Raw genomic sequence first — 16,684 nt, 5'->3', positions numbered from 1 at the left:
TATGTTATGTTATGTTATACTATGTTATTTTATGTTATACTATGTTATGTTATGTTGTTATGTTATGTTATGTTATGCTGTTTTATGTTATGTTATGTTATGTTATGTTGTGTTGTTACGTTGTTATGTTATGTTGTGTTATGTTATGTTATGTTATGTTGTGTTGTATGTTATGTTATGTTGTTATGTTATGTTATGTTATGTTATGTTACGTTGTGTTGTTACGTTGTTATGTTATGTTGTGTTATGTTATGTTATGTTATGTTATGTTATGTTATGTTATGTTATGTTATGTTGTGTTATGTTATGTTATGTTATGCTATGTTATGTTGTTATGTTATGTTATGTTACATTGTGTTATGTTACGTTGTGTTGTTACGTTGTGTTATGTTACGTTGTGTTATGTTACGTTGTTATGTTATGTTATGTTGTGTTATGTTATGTTATGTTATGTTGTGTTATGTTATGTTGTGTTATGTTATGTTATGTTATGCTGTGCTATCCTATGCTATGCTATGCTATGCTATGCTATGCTATGCTATTTTTTTGTTTATTGACGATAAAGCAGACTTTGACTTTGACTGACTTATGTGATGTTATGTTATGCATTTTTTATTATATATGAGCTAAATTATAATGTCATCATGATTTGAAAATTGTAAAAATTGTGGTAATGTCATATTATTATCATTAACCATTGGCCAATAATTTAATATTTTTTTTCATTTACAGATAGAGCAAACACCTATTATTATGTAATATTTTATGAATACTATTATATTCACAGGTAGAACTACCAATTTAAAATTATTAAAAATTATTTTATAATTTCGGTAGAACAAAAACATTTATTATTATTGTCAGCTTATATTTATTATAATTTTATTTACAACTAATGTTTGATCTTTGATCATATATAAAGCAAACAAAATCGGGCCTAAAATGGAGCCTTGCAGCACCCCACCAGTAACAGAAGCAGGTGATGAATGAGACTGATCTATCTTGTGATATCACAAATACCAGTTCAGTTCTTAACCTGTTTAAAAGAATACAGTGATCTACTTTATCGAACACTGCACTTAAATCCAACAGTACTCAAACAGAATCCATAAATAATAACAAGTCATTTACTACTCTTAACCAGACTGATTCAGTGCTATGCTTGGATCTAAAACCAGACTGAAAAGGATCTTTCTGACCATGTTAGCTTATTTTTGGGACACTGAAAGCACATGTGATGTGTGTGAATATAATTGATGTCTGTGTCCTTGTCCTTGCAGGTTTGAGTCTCTTCATCTGTCCTGAGTGTGTAATTACAGCACGTCTGATCTAGAGGACGGATGCAGTGCTTCCACACACACAGAGAGCGCTGCTATAGATCTGATCTTAAGCATCACGGAGTCTATACTGAAGAAGTCTCTGCTGGAGTTCTGCATGAGTGAAGAGAAGCAGCGGTCCAAGAGAGGGTCCAAACACTCCAGGTCAAAGGGCATGACCGGCGTCTGCTGCGATGCTATCAGGCCGACCCGGAGAGAGAGTGAGGTGAGACGGGTCACATGATCACCTGTGTTTATTTGTATAATCTTTTAAACAATACACTTTTTTTTCAAAGCAGCTTCAGAGAAATATACCATTAATAAATGTGACATTTTAATGTGATATACAGTAATCGATGAGCTTAACAACTGGATAGCTTTCATTTGATGATGATATGAGCAACCAACCAGACTGCTGTTATAGTTTATATTGCTGTGTGAGTGATTAGATGTAAAGGCTGGACATGGTTTGATTTTGATCGTATTGTCCTTGTTGAAGCAGTTTAAGTGAGACAATGATTTAAAGTCATGCCATAATGCTTTTATATGATGTGTGTGTGATTGGTCTGCTCTTTATGGAAATATGATTTGATATTAAAATCAGCGCATCACAACTGTTCTGTCTCCCTGTCTGTGTGTGTGTGTGTCTGTGTGTGTGTTTATCCAGCTGATGTGTTGTTCTTCTCTTGAACTGTGCCCTGATGTGACAGTAACTCATTGGTCCAGTGAGAGAGCGAGGGCTGGAGGACAGACAGAGAGAGGAAGCACTGCTGTGTGTTAAAGAGGTTCAGAGCGATCAGATCGAGTCAGAGAGCGGCAGCATGCTCTCTTCAGGCGTGCGTCCACCGGCGCTCTCCACGGCCGTCCGGTCGCTGCAGAGGAGAAGCGGAGGAGCAGTGCGAGACTTCCAGGAGATCCCTCACACCGGCAGCAACGGCTGGATCAACCTGCTGCGCTTCTGGAAGGACGGGAGATTCAGCCTGCTTCACAAGCACATGGAGAACACCTTCAGATGCCTCGGACCCATCTACAGGTGTGACCTCCATCAGCATCAGCATCATCATCAGCATCTCTACAGAGAGTCGCATTATTAATAACACTCATTTACTATAGAAATATCTATATAATTTTCATTTTCTGAGACCATTGACAGATGTTTGTTCTTGTCATAAACTCTTTAACACTTCTGCATCTCCAGTAAATGTATCTTGATTTAAAATGTTGTAGATACTTGTACTGGGAAACAGTGAACATTTGATTATAGATGATTCATAACAAAAACTGCGCAGTGAGCCGGTTATTATACACAATTTTTGTACAAAGTTTTCAAAACTTTTCTTACATTGAATTAGCTTTAATTATTACATAAAATATATTAAAAAATGTATACATATATTTTTTTAAATATGAAAAATACTTAGCATTAATAGTTCTTGTATTTAATGCATTATTTTCCTGAAATGCAACCGTGGTTGTAATCCTGTAAACATTTTAATTGGAAACATTTCACACATTTTATATTCACCTTCCAGAGTTCGTTTCTAAATATTCAATTGAAATGAAGGAAGGCGTGCAGCTGAACTCAGATGTGTTTCAGGGAGTCTCTGGGCTCTCAGAGCAGTGTGAACATCATGCTGCCGACAGACATCGGGGAGCTGTTCCGATCCGAGGGTCTCCATCCACGCCGCATGACTCTGCAGCCCTGGGCCACACACCGAGAGATACGCGGACACTGCAAGGGCGTCTTCCTAAAGTCAGTGTGTGTGTGTGTGTGTGTGTGTGTGTGCTGCAGGATCTCTGTCATTATTTCTGCAGTCTCAGTCTCTTGATCATGCTTTGGTCAGATGTTTAGCTGTGAAGTGTGTTGGTCAGTGCATCTCTGTGTACTGGTATAATGTTGCAGTATGATGTGTTTAATGTGGCTGCAGGAACGGGACGGAGTGGCGCTCCGACAGACTGCTGTTGAACAAGGAGGTGATGGTGGCTTCAGCCGTACGCCGCTTCCTTCCGCTGCTGGACGACGTGGCGCAGGATTTCTGCCGTTCACTGCGACAGCGGGTGGAGACGGAGGGCGTGGGGGACACGGATCAGCGCAGTATGACCCTTGACCCCAGTCCTGAGCTCTTCCGCTTTGCCCTGGAAGGTCAGTGTTGTGTTGTTGAGTTGAGAATAATTTTGTATATTCTGTTATCATGCTCTGATTAATGGAGCAATCACATGCCTTCTCCCAAAACCCCGCCCTGTCTCCGAAACCCCACCCTCTGTACGAACCTACACCTTATCTCTAAGCCCCACCCTTTATCCAAAACCCCACCCTCTCCTCAAAACCCCACGCTTTCTTTAAACCCTGCCCTCTCCTTAAACTCCACCCTCTCTCCAAACCCCACCCTTTATCCAAAACCCCACCCTTTCTCATGTTCTGTGCATATTTATGAGATTAATAACATTTATTGGATCAACACAACTAAGAATCTGATTTGATGAGTATTTATCATTTCTGCTGAAGTCACAATGAAACGTAGAGATATTTTCTTCATTATTGTAATGCACAGCCAAATGAAACGGGTTATTGTAAAAGACCAAATGTAGGCGGGTCTTGGTTCCTTGCACTGGCTGCTGATTGGACGCTGAGATGTGGGTGTGGCACTCAAAAATGGAGGCGGTTCTAGCTGGGTTTCAGAGCACTAAATGATTGTGACTAGAGAAATCCTGCACACATCACCAGAAAGAAGATCCAGTTATGTTAATACTAGGTTCACGAATTATTAAAAATGTCTGAATTGTTTACAATTAGATCAATAATGTGTCTCCAGCGAGCTGTCATGTTCTGTACGGCGAGCGGATCGGCCTGTTCTCGTCGTCTCCGTCTGAAGAGTCGGAGCGCTTCATCTGGGCCGTTGAGCGCATGCTAGCCACGACGCCGCCGCTGCTGTACCTGCCTCCACGACTGCTGCTGGCCCTCCACGCCCCCCTCTGGACAGAGCACGCCACTGCATGGGACCACATCTTCAGCCACGGTGCGTCTCACACACACACACTCATTCTCACTCACTTGCACTCACACACACACTCCTGCAGCATGAGTTTTGTTCTGTGAGTGTGTGTGTGTGTGTGTGTGTGTTTGCAGCGGAGGCACGTATCCAGCGCGGGTATCAGCGTCTGCAGACGGCGGTGGGCGGAGCCTCTGATGGGCGGATCCTGGGTGTGCTGGGTCAGCTGATGGAGGCGGGACAGTTATCATCAGAGCTGATCAAAGCTAACATCACTGAACTGATGGCCGGCGGAGTCGATACGGTACAAACTCACACAACAAAATTCATTTTCATTTAGGTTACTTCGGTGCACTTGACGTACTAATAAACTTTATAGGCAAATTAATTTTTGTCATACCAAAAAAACAAAATTGCTAAAATATGAAAATGAAAAAGGAAAATACAAAAAATAAAAACTATATGCAGATTTAAATTCCTTGCAATTAATACTTTCTTTTTGCAATTGTGAAAAGTCATAATTGCAAGATATAAATGCATATAAAAAAGGCTGAATTGCATGTATCAATGTATTAAAAAACTAAATATTTTTTCCATTTTATTTTGCAGATTGTGCAAGGAATGTTGCTCTTTTGAAATAGTTAAAGTCAACCTTAAAACTAGCTCTCTTTCATGAATTAATGTTTTCATATTGTCATCAGTGATATTAGATCTGTGTTTCGTATACACTCATGAACACGTGTGTGTGAGACTGTGTGAACGGATCCTGTGACTCTGTGTCCGTCAGACCGCCGTCCCGCTGCAGTTCGCTCTCTTCGAGTTAGCGAGGAACCCTGGTGTGCAGGAGCGGGTGCGAGCACAGGTGCTGTCGTCATGGGAACAGGCGTCAGGGGACCCCCAGAAGGCCCTGCAGGGGGCGCCGCTGCTGAAGGGAGCCGTGAAGGAGACGCTCAGGTGAGAGCATCATAAACACATCATACACCAAACACACAGTCCCCTGATCTCCTGTGCTTCCTCTCAAGTCAAGACACATTGATTTCTACAGAGCTTTATGCAATAGAGATGGACTCAAAGCGGTGTGTGTGTGTGTGTGTGTGTGTTCAGGCTGTACCCCGTAGGAATCACCGTCCAGCGCTATCCGGTCCGAGACATCGTCCTGCAGAACTACCACGTGCCAGCAGGGGTGAGACGAGGACCTCTCAGAGATAGTAATCGTTTTTCTCATGAGCAGTTGTGTGTGACGACTGACTGTGTTCTGATGCTGGGGTCAGACGCTGGTGCAGGTGTGTCTGTATCCTCTGGGTCGCAGTCCTGAGGTGTTTGAGGGTCCGGAGCGCTTCGAGCCGAGCCGCTGGGCCGCTTCTGGAGAGGGCTTTCGCTCGCTGGCGTTCGGCTTCGGATCCAGACAGTGTGTCGGCCGGAGGATCGCAGAGAACGAGATGCAGCTGCTGTTACTACACGTGAGGAACACATATCCTTAAAACAAACCTGTTTAAAGCTCAAGAGACAGACTGATGTGTGTTTAGACTACACTCAACTCTATTGCCATCAAGTAGATTATAGAGCCAGTCGAATACAGAAACATCTAACCAGAAGTGCAAATAGCAGTGCAAGCATATTTTATCATTTGTGTTAAAGAGCATATTTTATAAGCACTATATATATATATATATATGTGTGTGTGTGTGTGTGTGTTTCTGTAGATTCTGAGGAACTTCAGACTGACGGTTTCATCCACAGAAGAGCTGAACACCAAATACACTCTCATTCTGCAGCCAGAGTCTCCTCCCAGAATCACCTTCACCACACGCTCTCTATAAACCACTTATTATTATTTATGGAATATTGCAGTGTTTATTATAAATTATTTATCTGTGCTCATCATTTTAAGTTGAATATGGTAAAAATGTAACAAATCACATTAAGAATTGTAAACGTTTTTTTATTATTACTATTACAGTCATTACAAGTTTCCTGAAATGTTATGTTTGAATATGCAAATGAGGCATTTTCTAATTAAATATGCACCAATTTGCATACATTTCTAGAGCATATTTAAAATTTTCAAAAATATAATAAATATGAACATTGGATTTAATGAAGTTCATAATTCTTGCTTGAATTTGTCGTCATAATAGAGTTACAGGTTTTTCCAGAGCGGATTCTGGATTTTATCAAATACTGTCAACAGACAGAAAACAAACACATTTTTCACCGTGATTTCAGGAGTAAAATGTTGTCTAAATCAGTGTGAATGAAATATGAACTAACCTTCAGAATATAAAAATGATTTAAACTGTAAATGTTGATGTGTTTATGACAACAAACTCTTAGAAGAAAGGGATCATTGTGGTTCTATATAGAACCAAAAGGTTCTTTACTCAACTCCAAAGAACCTTTTATGCTAAACAGGTTCTATAATTACAAGAAAGAACCCTTTTGGCACAAAGGGTTCATATCTTGAATTTTGTGATCATTCACATGCATTCATAAATGCATTTGAATACACCGAATAATGCAGTGAAAGAACGCACTCAAAATGCACACGCGCACTAGTATGACTTCATCATGTAACATAACATTAGCCTAGATGCGTGCACTTTTTAGGCACGATTTGTTTAGTTTTTTAATATACTTGATACTGTTAAAAGGCAAATCATTAAAACAAAAAATACGAGTTCACATTTCACACCTAAACAAGCGTGGAAAACGTAATTAGAACTAGCTACTAAATTAGTTAAAAATGCCTATCCATATACAGCTATGATTCGTGAACCCCAAACTGACTCAAATGATTCGCGAACCCACTACGATATCCCGAACTGATTCAAATGATTCGCGATCCCAAAATTGACTCAAATGATTCGCGATCCCGCTTTGAACTCCCGAACTTATTCAAATGATTCGCGATCCCGAAATTGACTCAAATGATTCGCGATCCTGCTTTGAACTCCCGAACTGACTCAAATGATTCGCGAACCCGCTACGAACTCCCGAACTGATTCAAATGATTCGCGAACCCGCTACAAACTCCCGAACTTATTCAAATGATTCGCGATCCCGAACTGACTCAAATGATTCGCGAACTCGCTACGAACTCCCGAACAGATTCAAATGATTCGCGATCCCCAAACTGACTCAAATGACTCGCGATCCTGCTTTGAACTCCCGAACTGACTCAAATGATTTGCGATCCCGCTCCAACTCCCAAACTGGAGTCAGATTCAATTCAATTCGAGTTAATTTGTATAGCGCTTTACACAATATAAATCGTTACAAAGCAACTTTACAGAAAATTATGTTTCTACAATATTTAGTAGTAGCTTATGGTGGTGACTGTCAGTTTGTGCACGTTTGACAGGATTTTTAGAAAAAATTGATACAAGACGTAGTCAGCTAAATGATGAACATTATTAATATTATTAATTAATAATTATATATGGTGCATTCACACTTGTAGCAATATTTGTTAGTTCTGTTGTTGATTCAAGGTCAAGCATCATCTCTTCTCAGGTGTTCTGGATCCAGACTTGTGTAAATCCTAGTTACATCCCGTGGCAAAACATAGAACAGAAATAGAGACATCATTAGCATAGCTGCTGATCCAACAAACTAAAATTAGTTTAACCCAAGCTAATGAATAAAAATGCACATTTGATCAGATGCAACTACTCTCACAATTTAAGAGATGCATTATTCGAATGCTTGGCAAAAGAGATGCGTTTTTAATCTAGATTTAAACAGAGAGAGTGTGTCTGAACCCCGAACATTATCAGGAAGGCTATTCCAGAGTTTGGAGCCAAATGTGAGAAAGCTCTACCTCCTTTAGTGGACTTTGCTATCCTAGGAACGACCAAAAGTCCAGCGTTTTGTGACCTTAGGGTGCGTGATGGGTTGTAACGTGGTAGAAGGCTAGTTAGGTACGCAGGAGCTAAACCATTTAGGGCCTTATAGGTAAGTAATGATAATTTGTAACTGATACAGAACTTAATAGGTAGCCAGTGCAGAGACTGTAAAATTGGGGTAATATGATCATATTTTCTTGACCTGGTAAGGACTCTAGCTGCTGTATTTTGGACGACCTGTAGCTTGTTTATTGAAGAAGCAGGACAACCACCTAGAAGTGCATTACAATAGTCCAGTCTAGAGCTCATGAATGCATGAACTAGCTTTTCTGCATCAGAAACAGATAACATGTTTCGTAGCTTGGCAATGTTTCTAAGATGCAAGAATGCAGTTTTTGTAACATGGGAAATATGATTTTCAAAAGACAAGTTGCTGTCTAATATAACACCCAGATTTCTGACTGTAGAGGAAGTAACAGTACATCCGTCTAGTTGCAGATTGTAATCTACAAGATTCTGTGTAGTGTTTTTTGGTCCAATAATTAATATCTCTGTCTTATCCAAATTTAATTGGAAAAAATTATTTGTGATCCAATCTTTTACATTTTTAACACACTCTGTTAGCTTAGATAATTAAGAAGTTTCATCTGGTCTCGTTGAGATATATAGCTGAGGGTCAGCATAACAGTGGAAACTAATTCCGTATTTTCTAATAATATTACCAAGGGGCAACATTTCAGATCATTTGAGTCAGATGACTCAAATGATTCGCGATCCCGCTTCGAACTCCCGAACTGACTCAAATGATTCGCGAACCCGCTACGGAACTCACAAACTTATTCAAATGATTCGCGATCCTCAAATTGACTCAAATAATTCGCGATCCTCAAATTGACTCAAATGATTCGCGATCCCGCTCAAACTCCCAAACTGGAGTCAGATGACTCAAATGATTCGCTATCCCGCTACGAACTCCCGAACTGACTCAAATGATTCGCGAACCCGCTACGAACTCCCGAACTGATTCAAATGATTCGCGATCCCCAAACTGACTCAAATTATACGCGATCCCTCCAACTCCCAAACTGGAGTAAGATAAATGATTCGCTATCCCGCTATGAACTCCCGAACTGACTCAAATGATTCGCGAACCCGCCTACGAACTCCCGAACTGACTCAAATGATTCGCGAACCTGCTACGAACTCCCGAACTGATTTAAATGATTAGCGATCCCAATACAATTCTATAAAAGTGTGCACATCGAGAGAAATAAACAGCAGATGTTCATGTTAACAACTTCTTTAACTTGAGCAAACGCTGCTAATACACATACATTTGTTAATAAAGTAAATAAAACGAAAACATGAATGTTTTAATGCTACTGAATAAAAATAAACGAGAAAATAAAAACAGTCTCTGCTCATCATGACAGGACCCGGATCAGTGAGCTGCGTCTCGGGCCGATGACGTCACTTCCAGGGAGTCATGTTGTACACGCCCCCGTCCCTTGACTCCGCCCCCACGTCAAAACAGTGCCACAAAGAGAGATGTGCAGAAAAGTAAAGCGCAAAGGGAAAATGGTATCGCACATAGACAGTAAAATAAATGGACACAGCGACCCCATTGGAACTCAATTGAGACTAGTGAAGCCCATTTTTAGCGTTTTTTTAGCACTTCCGTTTCTGACGCGCAGACTCAAACGAAGCTTGACGACGTCAGCAACCTGTCTGACAGATGTAAATCTTCTAGTAGCTGTGCGTGCAAACTGCCATCGTTAATCTTGCAGAGACGGCGAGCTTGAGCGGGGAGTTCTTTGTCGTGAGTGAGCAGGAGTAAGTATTCTGATTAATTATTTTGTATAGTATTTTAAAATGTAACGCCATTACGCCTTATTAAGTTAATTGCCTGCGAGCTTCTCCTCCTGTCTGTACGGTAATGCGACAGAGAGTCGAGTGGTTATGACGCAATCGTTAGCCTATTTTTTACAAAAACTGTTTCTACGGGGCCATAATGTAACATAGAAGGTAATGGAGCCCTTTATATATTGTCGTGTATCTTTAGAAATAAATAATGGACAAACGGAGTCTTTAAACACCTCAGATGTAAAGTTATTCGCTGTCAAAGTGACGCCAAAATGAATGGGAGTCAATGGGATGCTAACGCAAGTGAAGTTCTGCTACAAGATGGCAGCCCCCACCAGACTTCAACTTCCGGTCGATTTCCTTGCCGCCTGGGGTATCGCAAGCTGTGTGTGTGTGTGTGTGTGTGTATCATATCAGGACACAACTCTGTATAATGTCATGGGTATGACACAGGTATTACAAGGAGAGGGTGACTTATGAGCACATAACCCATGTCCCCATTTTTCAAAACGCTTATAAATCATACAGAATGAGTTTTTTTGAGAAAGTAAAAATGCACAAAGTTTCCTGTGAGGGTTAGGGTTAGGTGTAGGGTTGGTGAAGGGCGATAGAATATACAGTTTCTACAGAATAAAAACCATTACACCTATGGGATGAACACACTTTACACAAAAACAAACGTGTGTGTGTGTGTGTGTGTGTGTGCGTGTGTGTTGAGTCCGTCCCTCAGTGTTCACATGAATCAGACTCTGATCTAGACTGGTGTGTGATCAGTCTCTAGGTGGCGCTGCAGAAGATCAGCACATCTACAGAAGTCTTGACCTCCTTCAGCAGCAGGACACGCTCAGGTAGGACACTCATCTTTCTCTGGGAAACATCACAGGTTAAATGTTGATGGTCGGACACAGAATGAAATAAAGCTCTCCTGGAAGAATCTCTTACATAACTGTTCCTCTCGTGTCCAGAGTTCAGGTGTTTGTCTCAGGTCCATGAACGAGTGAATTCAGTCCAAATCTTCATCAGTGCAGTGATGCTCCAGATCTCAGTTAGTTAGTTTAATATAACTCAATAATATTAATATTGTCTTTATTCCAGTGTTGCTTTTGATCCATTTGTTTGGTTCTCAAAGCGACTCTTTCTGCACAAAGGTTATTTATCCACTAGCTACTGATTTACTAATAGTGTAAACACACCGAGTTTATTAGTGATACGCCTCTGACCGAGATAAAGACCTTCAGCACAAACAAACATCATCAGGTCCTTCCAAACCTACATGACTTTCTTCTGTGGAACATAAAAGAAGAAGATATTTTGAAGAATGTTTGGAACCAAACAGTTTGGGTTCTCATTGTACAGACAAAAATATAAAGGAAGTCAAAGTGAACAGTCTTCTCAAAGTCATCATGTGTTCAGGAGAAAAGAGTCTGGTTTGGATCGACTTGAGGGAGAGAGAATGAAGTATGAATTATCTGAACATCTAATACGTCAGAAGAAAGAACAGAGCCTCTGCTTTTAACCCAAACAAACGGTTTTATTCTAGCTACATGCATGCTTTTTAGATCAACACTTGAATGTGGGTAAAATTACTGTAAGACAGACTTCATGGAAAATCATTGTTTACTGCAGAGCAGAATAACAAATAAACTGAATCACTGTCAATATGATATTGTATTTACATGTTGTGTGTGTGTGTGTGTGTGTACCTACTTAAAAGTATTTTGGGGGGAAATTACCTAGACCTAGAATTGAGCTAAACCTAATTTTGTGGATTTTTTTTTTCCTGTAAATTTTTTTTATATCTAGCTTTATACAAAAGCTGTTTATGCAATGTCCCCATTTAGATACATGAGTAAACGTGCATGTGTGTGTGTGTGTGTGTGCATACAAACTCAGATGATTGACAGTATGATGTATTTAAAACCACACCCCCATTAGCTGCCACTTGCTCCTGACTCCTCCCACATGTCTGTTTGTCATTGGCTGATGCATCTGTCTGTCATCAGGTGTCTGTGCCAGTGTGTTTCTGCAGTGAACTCTTCTTCAGCTCTCTACTGTCTGTCTCATGGATTTCATCTGTCCATCGTCTGTCTGTCTTTCTGTCCATTCATCTCTTTCTCAGTCTCTCTCTCTCTTTCTCTCTCTCTCTCTATCCGTCCGTCTCAGCTCGTATCAGGTGTTACTCAGACGTCATGTCTCTGCCGGACTCCTTCATTCAGAAGCAGCAGCTGGACGCATCGATGGCCGACACGTTTCTGGAGCATCTGTGTCTGCTGGACATCGATCAGGAGCCAATCACAGCGCGGAACACCAGCATCATCTGCACCATCGGTCAGGCACTATACACTAATGATCATAATTATTTTATTTGAGGTACATAATTATTCTGAATCAGATCATGCTTTCTGATCATCTCTTTTAAATCTTTTTTTATCTTATCATTTCAAAAAAGGCCCCGCCTCCCGCTCCGTCACCAAACTGCAGGAGATGGTGAAGGCCGGTATGGACATCGCCAGACTGAACTTCTCTCACGGCTCTCATGAGGTGTGTGTGTGTGTGTGTGTGTGTGCTTGCGTCTCTCTATGACACATCTACAGTGTCTCACACGTGTCTCTTCTAGTATCACGGAAAGACGATCCGAAACATCCGTGAAGCAGTGGAGACGTTGACCTCTGACCCGCTGTACTACAGGCCTGTGGCCATCGCTCTGGACACCAAAGGACCGGAGATCCGCACCGGCCTGGTGAAAGGGGTACGACTGACCCAAGTACAGGAGTGTGTGTGTGTGTTAGTGAGTCAGACGATCAGTGTGTGTGTGTGTGTGTGTGTGTGTGTGAGACAGTCTGCAGACGCTGAGGTGGTGCTGGAGCGAGGAGCGTCGGTTCGGCTGGTGACCGCAGAGGAGGATCGTGATAAGACGGACGGGTCAGTGATCTGGATGGACTATCCCAGCATGCCCCGCGTGCTCAAGACAGGAAGCAGAGTATTCATCGATGACGGGCTCCTCGCTCTCAAAGTCCTGGAGATCGGTACAGCAGACGAACATCAGCTCATGTTCACAACAAACATAAAGTGTCTTGATGTTAACAGAAGAATGTTTTCATTTTAATGCTCTTTATTGTTCTGCACCTACAAAAGAAGAAGCCCTGAGTGATTTGCAGACCATCTTTAATATTAAGCAAGTTTTTTTACTCTTAAGATCTTAAACAAAATGTAAGAAGGAGGTAGGGTTTTATATTAGAAATAAGTTGTTTTTCATTTAATTTCATGCTGCTTTAAGGTTTATCACTGATTGTAAACACATCATTATAGAGTAGAGTCTTCTCTTGCTTTTTGAAGGAAAATGAATTGGTACTTAATGATTATAAGGCAGTTTAGTTGTTTTTTTACTACAGTATCTCTGTTGTCTGATTCAACAAAAACAGGTAATTATTCACTGCGTTCACAAATGTATTATAATCTCAATACCGTCTGTTAGAAATAATCTAGGTACTAAGACTTTTAAATATGCTGCCCCTAAAAATTAATTAAAGGTTAAATCAATTGGTGCCTTTCAGATATGTTAAAACAACTTTTGAGTAGTTTGGAGAAAGACCTGGAGAAAAAGATTTTAAATAAGGGAAAAAAGTAAAAAAGTGGCACAAGGACAATGAAAATTTGCATCAGATTTCACGATGCATCTGATTATTTTGGTCATAAATGGATCATTTTTTTCAAATGAAGTGTCTCATGTCTCCTGAACTCTTGTTCTGTCAGGTGAGACGTGGGTGGAGACTCGTGTCGAGAACGGTGGCATTCTGGGTAGTCGTAAAGGTGTGAATCTGCCGGGGATGGATCTGGTGAACCTGCCGGCGGTGAGCGACCGCGATCGATCTGACCTGCTGTTCGGTGTCCAGCAGGACGTGGACATCATCTTCGCCTCCTTCATCCGCTCGGCCGAGGATGTGAGGGCCGTGAGAGAGGTGCTGGGAGCCAGAGGACAGAACATCAAAATCATCAGCAAAGTGGAGAGCAGACAGGGAGTCCTGAAGTGAGGCTCACACACACCTCACGCTTCCACACACTCTTGATCTCTGTTCCCTCACATCTCCACGTGTCTCACTGCAGTTTCGAGGAGATCCTGAAGGAGAGCGATGGCATCATGGTGGCTCGCGGAGACCTGGGCATCGAGATCCCGGCAGAGAAAGTCTTCATCGCTCAGAAGATGATGATCGGACGCTGTAATTCTGCAGGGAAACCCGTGATCTGTGCCACACAGGTGCATCATATGTGTTCCTGGTTATCAGCTTCAGAAACTGAACTAATGACAATATTGTCCATGAAAATCAAGAGTGCTAGAAACTACTAGAGGAGACACAGAAATGATGAGAATGAATTCTGATACTGACAGCTGATGTTGAGTGTGTTGCAGCGCTGCACTGACACACACAGATGACCTGATTCAGTGTGTGTGTGTGTGTGTGTGTGTGTGTGTGTTCAGATGCTGGAGAGTATGGTCCATCACACACGTCCCACCCGTGCTGAGAGCAGTGATGTGGCTAATGCGGTGCTGGACGGAGCCGACTGTGTCATGCTGTCTGGAGAAACGGCCAAAGGACACTTCCCTGTAGAAGCTGTTGCCATGATGCACTCGGTGCGTGTGACAGCGTGACCTTTGACCTGTGACTGGACTGCACCGCCGTAACACTCTGTGTGTGTGTGTGTGTGTGTCAGATCTGCCGTGAGGCTGAGGCGGCCATCTTTCATCAGCAGCTGTTTGAAGAGCTGCGCCGTCTGACCCCGCTGACCTCTGACCCCACAGAGGTCACGGCCATCGGAGCCGTCGAGTCGTCCTTCAAATGCTGCGCTGGAGCCATCATCATCCTCACCATATCTGGCAGGTACACACACTCCCACACACACACACACTCACACACTTCTGTCCAGTGGGACAAACACATTGTTTTCTCGCTAACATGTTTTTTATGTGTGTGTGTGTGTGTGGTGCAGGTCGGCTCATTTATTATCTCGGTATCGTCCTCGCTGTCCGATCATCGCTGTGACGCGGGACATTCAGGTGGCCCGTCAATCACAGCTGCTCCGAGGTGTTTTCCCCGCCCTCTTCCGAACTCCGCCCACTGACATCTGGGCCGATGAGGTGGACAACTGCGTGACCTTTGCGATGGACATAGGTGAGTGTGTGTGTGTGTGTTTGTACGGTGTGTGTGTGTGTGTGTGTGTGTGTGTGTGTGTGTTTGTACGGTGTTTGTGTGTGTGATGTGTAACGTGTGTGTGTGTGTTTGTACAGTGTGTGTGTGTGTGTGTGTGTGTGTGTGTGTGTGTGTGTGTGCGTGCGTGCGTGTGTGTGTCTGTGTGTGTGTGTGTGTTTGTACAGTGTGTGTGTGTGTGTGATGTGTAACGTGTGTGCATGCGTGTGCGTGCGTGTGCATGTGCGTGCGTGTGTGTGTGTGTCTGTGTGTGTGTGCGTGTGTGTGTGTGTTTGTACAATGTGTGTGTGTGTGTGTGTTTGTACAGTGTTTGTGTGTGTGTTTGTACAGTGTGTGTGTGTGTGTGATGTGTAACGTGTGTGCATGCGTGTGCGTGCTTGTGCGTGTGCATGTGCGTGTGTGTGTGTGTGTCTGTGTGTGTGTGTGTGTGTTTATAGAATGTGTGTGTGTGTGTGTGTGTGTGTGTGTGTGTGTGTGTGTGTTTGTACAGTGTTTGTGTGTGTGTTTGTACAGTGTTTGTACAGTGTGTGTGTGTGTTTGTGCGTGTGCATGTGCGTGCATGTGTGTGTGTGTGTGCGTGTGTGTGTGTGTTTGTACAGTGTGTGTGTGTGTGTGTGTGTGTGTGTTTGTACAGTGTTTGTGTGTGTGTTTGTACAGTGTGTGTGTGTGTGTGTTTGTACAGTGTGTGTGTGTGTGTGTTTGTACGGTGTTTGTGTGTGTGATGTGTCACGTGTGTGTGTGTGCAGGTAAAGCGCGGGGTTTCTTCTCAGCGGGTGATATGGTGATCATCGTGACCGGCTGGAGTCCTGGATCTGGACACACTAACATCATGAGGGTGGTCACTGTGCCCTGAACCACAGCCTCTGATTCGCTGGAGTCACTGATTGACAGTTCTGTGCTAATTAACTCATTATGTGTCAGTGTTGATTTCTGCTTCACTTACGCCCTTCATATGTCAATCATTTCTATAGCAATAAAATAATGAAATAAGCCATTTGTGCTGTTTTCATTTTCCTGCGATGATAAACTGCAAACACACACTGAGAGCAGCACACGCGTGTGTGAGGGACCACAGACATGATTTTTAATACTGTTATGTTGTGACTATAAATTGGTACAAAGGGAAAATATCAAAAATTAACCAAACTCTACTAGTACATTGAAATAAATTAAATATGAAGATGCTGCTGTTTGGGGGTTTGTATGTGATGTCTGAATGATGAAGCAGGAGTCAGAGCTTTTCACTTTTGACAATGATGTGACTTTGTTCACTTTTGGATCAGGTGTGTGAGAGACTGTCTCATATTGGTTTGTATAGAGCTGTTCACATTGTTTCAAAGCAGCTCTACAGACAATCACAAAGTAAGTGTTTATAATATCTGAATATACTGCCTGAGCTGGACAATAATATAGTTTACATCTTGTCATAGACTTATATATCTTAATATAGAATGTGACAATGATCT

The 16,684-nt window shown here is 42.0% G+C and overlaps 2 protein-coding genes across 6 annotated transcripts; both read left to right on the top strand.

The window, feature by feature from the left end:
• The first annotated feature begins 1,316 nt into the window (after nt 1-1,316).
• LOC128030261 (cytochrome P450 11B, mitochondrial-like) lies at nt 1,317-6,408 on the top strand. 2 transcript variants are annotated; one of them, XM_052617734.1, is made up of 10 exons: nt 1,317-1,542; nt 2,027-2,349; nt 2,914-3,069; nt 3,245-3,459; nt 4,130-4,333; nt 4,444-4,610; nt 5,094-5,260; nt 5,411-5,489; nt 5,578-5,766; nt 6,010-6,408. In XM_052617734.1, the coding sequence occupies exons 2-10, from the start codon at nt 2,138-2,140 to the stop codon at nt 6,124-6,126; spliced, it is 1,506 nt and encodes a 501-aa protein (XP_052473694.1). In that variant the 5' UTR covers nt 1,317-1,542; nt 2,027-2,137; the 3' UTR covers nt 6,127-6,408. The 2 variants fall into 2 exon arrangements, with proteins under 2 accessions (XP_052473694.1, XP_052473695.1); XM_052617735.1 differs by lacking the exon at nt 1,317-1,542 and having other exon boundaries at nt 2,026-2,349.
• Nucleotides 6,409-8,243: 1,835 nt separating this feature from the next.
• Nucleotides 8,244-16,208, top strand: pklr (pyruvate kinase L/R). Of its 4 annotated transcripts, XM_052617727.1 has the most exons (12): nt 8,244-8,260; nt 10,789-10,862; nt 12,134-12,342; nt 12,464-12,555; nt 12,632-12,763; nt 12,854-13,040; nt 13,768-14,041; nt 14,119-14,269; nt 14,492-14,644; nt 14,725-14,891; nt 15,001-15,182; nt 15,965-16,208. In XM_052617727.1, exons 3-12 carry the CDS (start codon nt 12,204-12,206, stop codon nt 16,069-16,071), a joined length of 1,584 nt encoding a protein of 527 aa, XP_052473687.1. In that variant the 5' UTR covers nt 8,244-8,260; nt 10,789-10,862; nt 12,134-12,203; the 3' UTR covers nt 16,072-16,208. The 4 variants fall into 4 exon arrangements, with proteins under 4 accessions (XP_052473687.1, XP_052473688.1, XP_052473689.1 ...); XM_052617728.1 differs by lacking the exon at nt 8,244-8,260 and having other exon boundaries at nt 10,778-10,862; XM_052617729.1 differs by lacking the exon at nt 8,244-8,260 and having other exon boundaries at nt 12,178-12,342.
• Nucleotides 16,209-16,684: the final 476 nt, after the last annotated feature.

The sequence above is a fragment of the Carassius gibelio genome, chromosome A16 (assembly GCF_023724105.1).
Source record: "Carassius gibelio isolate Cgi1373 ecotype wild population from Czech Republic chromosome A16, carGib1.2-hapl.c, whole genome shotgun sequence".
Taxonomy (NCBI): domain Eukaryota; kingdom Metazoa; phylum Chordata; class Actinopteri; order Cypriniformes; family Cyprinidae; genus Carassius; species Carassius gibelio.
This window is presented reverse-complemented; position numbering and strand designations above follow the sequence as displayed.

Coding starts and splice junctions, on each gene's coding strand:
- pklr (XM_052617726.1), top strand. CDS start 11,333: ATGTTTGGAACCAAACAGTTTGGGTTCTCATTGTACAGACAAAAATAT. Junction 12,343..12,463: donor CAGCATCATCTGCACCATCG/GTCAGGCACTAT, acceptor ATTTCAAAAAAG/GCCCCGCCTCCCGCTCCGTC. Junction 14,042..14,118: donor AGCAGACAGGGAGTCCTGAA/GTGAGGCTCACA, acceptor GTCTCACTGCAG/TTTCGAGGAGATCCTGAAGG.
- LOC128030261 (XM_052617734.1), top strand. CDS start 2,138: ATGCTCTCTTCAGGCGTGCGTCCACCGGCGCTCTCCACGGCCGTCCGG. Junction 3,070..3,244: donor TGCAAGGGCGTCTTCCTAAA/GTCAGTGTGTGT, acceptor ATGTGGCTGCAG/GAACGGGACGGAGTGGCGCT. Junction 5,767..6,009: donor TGCAGCTGCTGTTACTACAC/GTGAGGAACACA, acceptor GTGTTTCTGTAG/ATTCTGAGGAACTTCAGACT.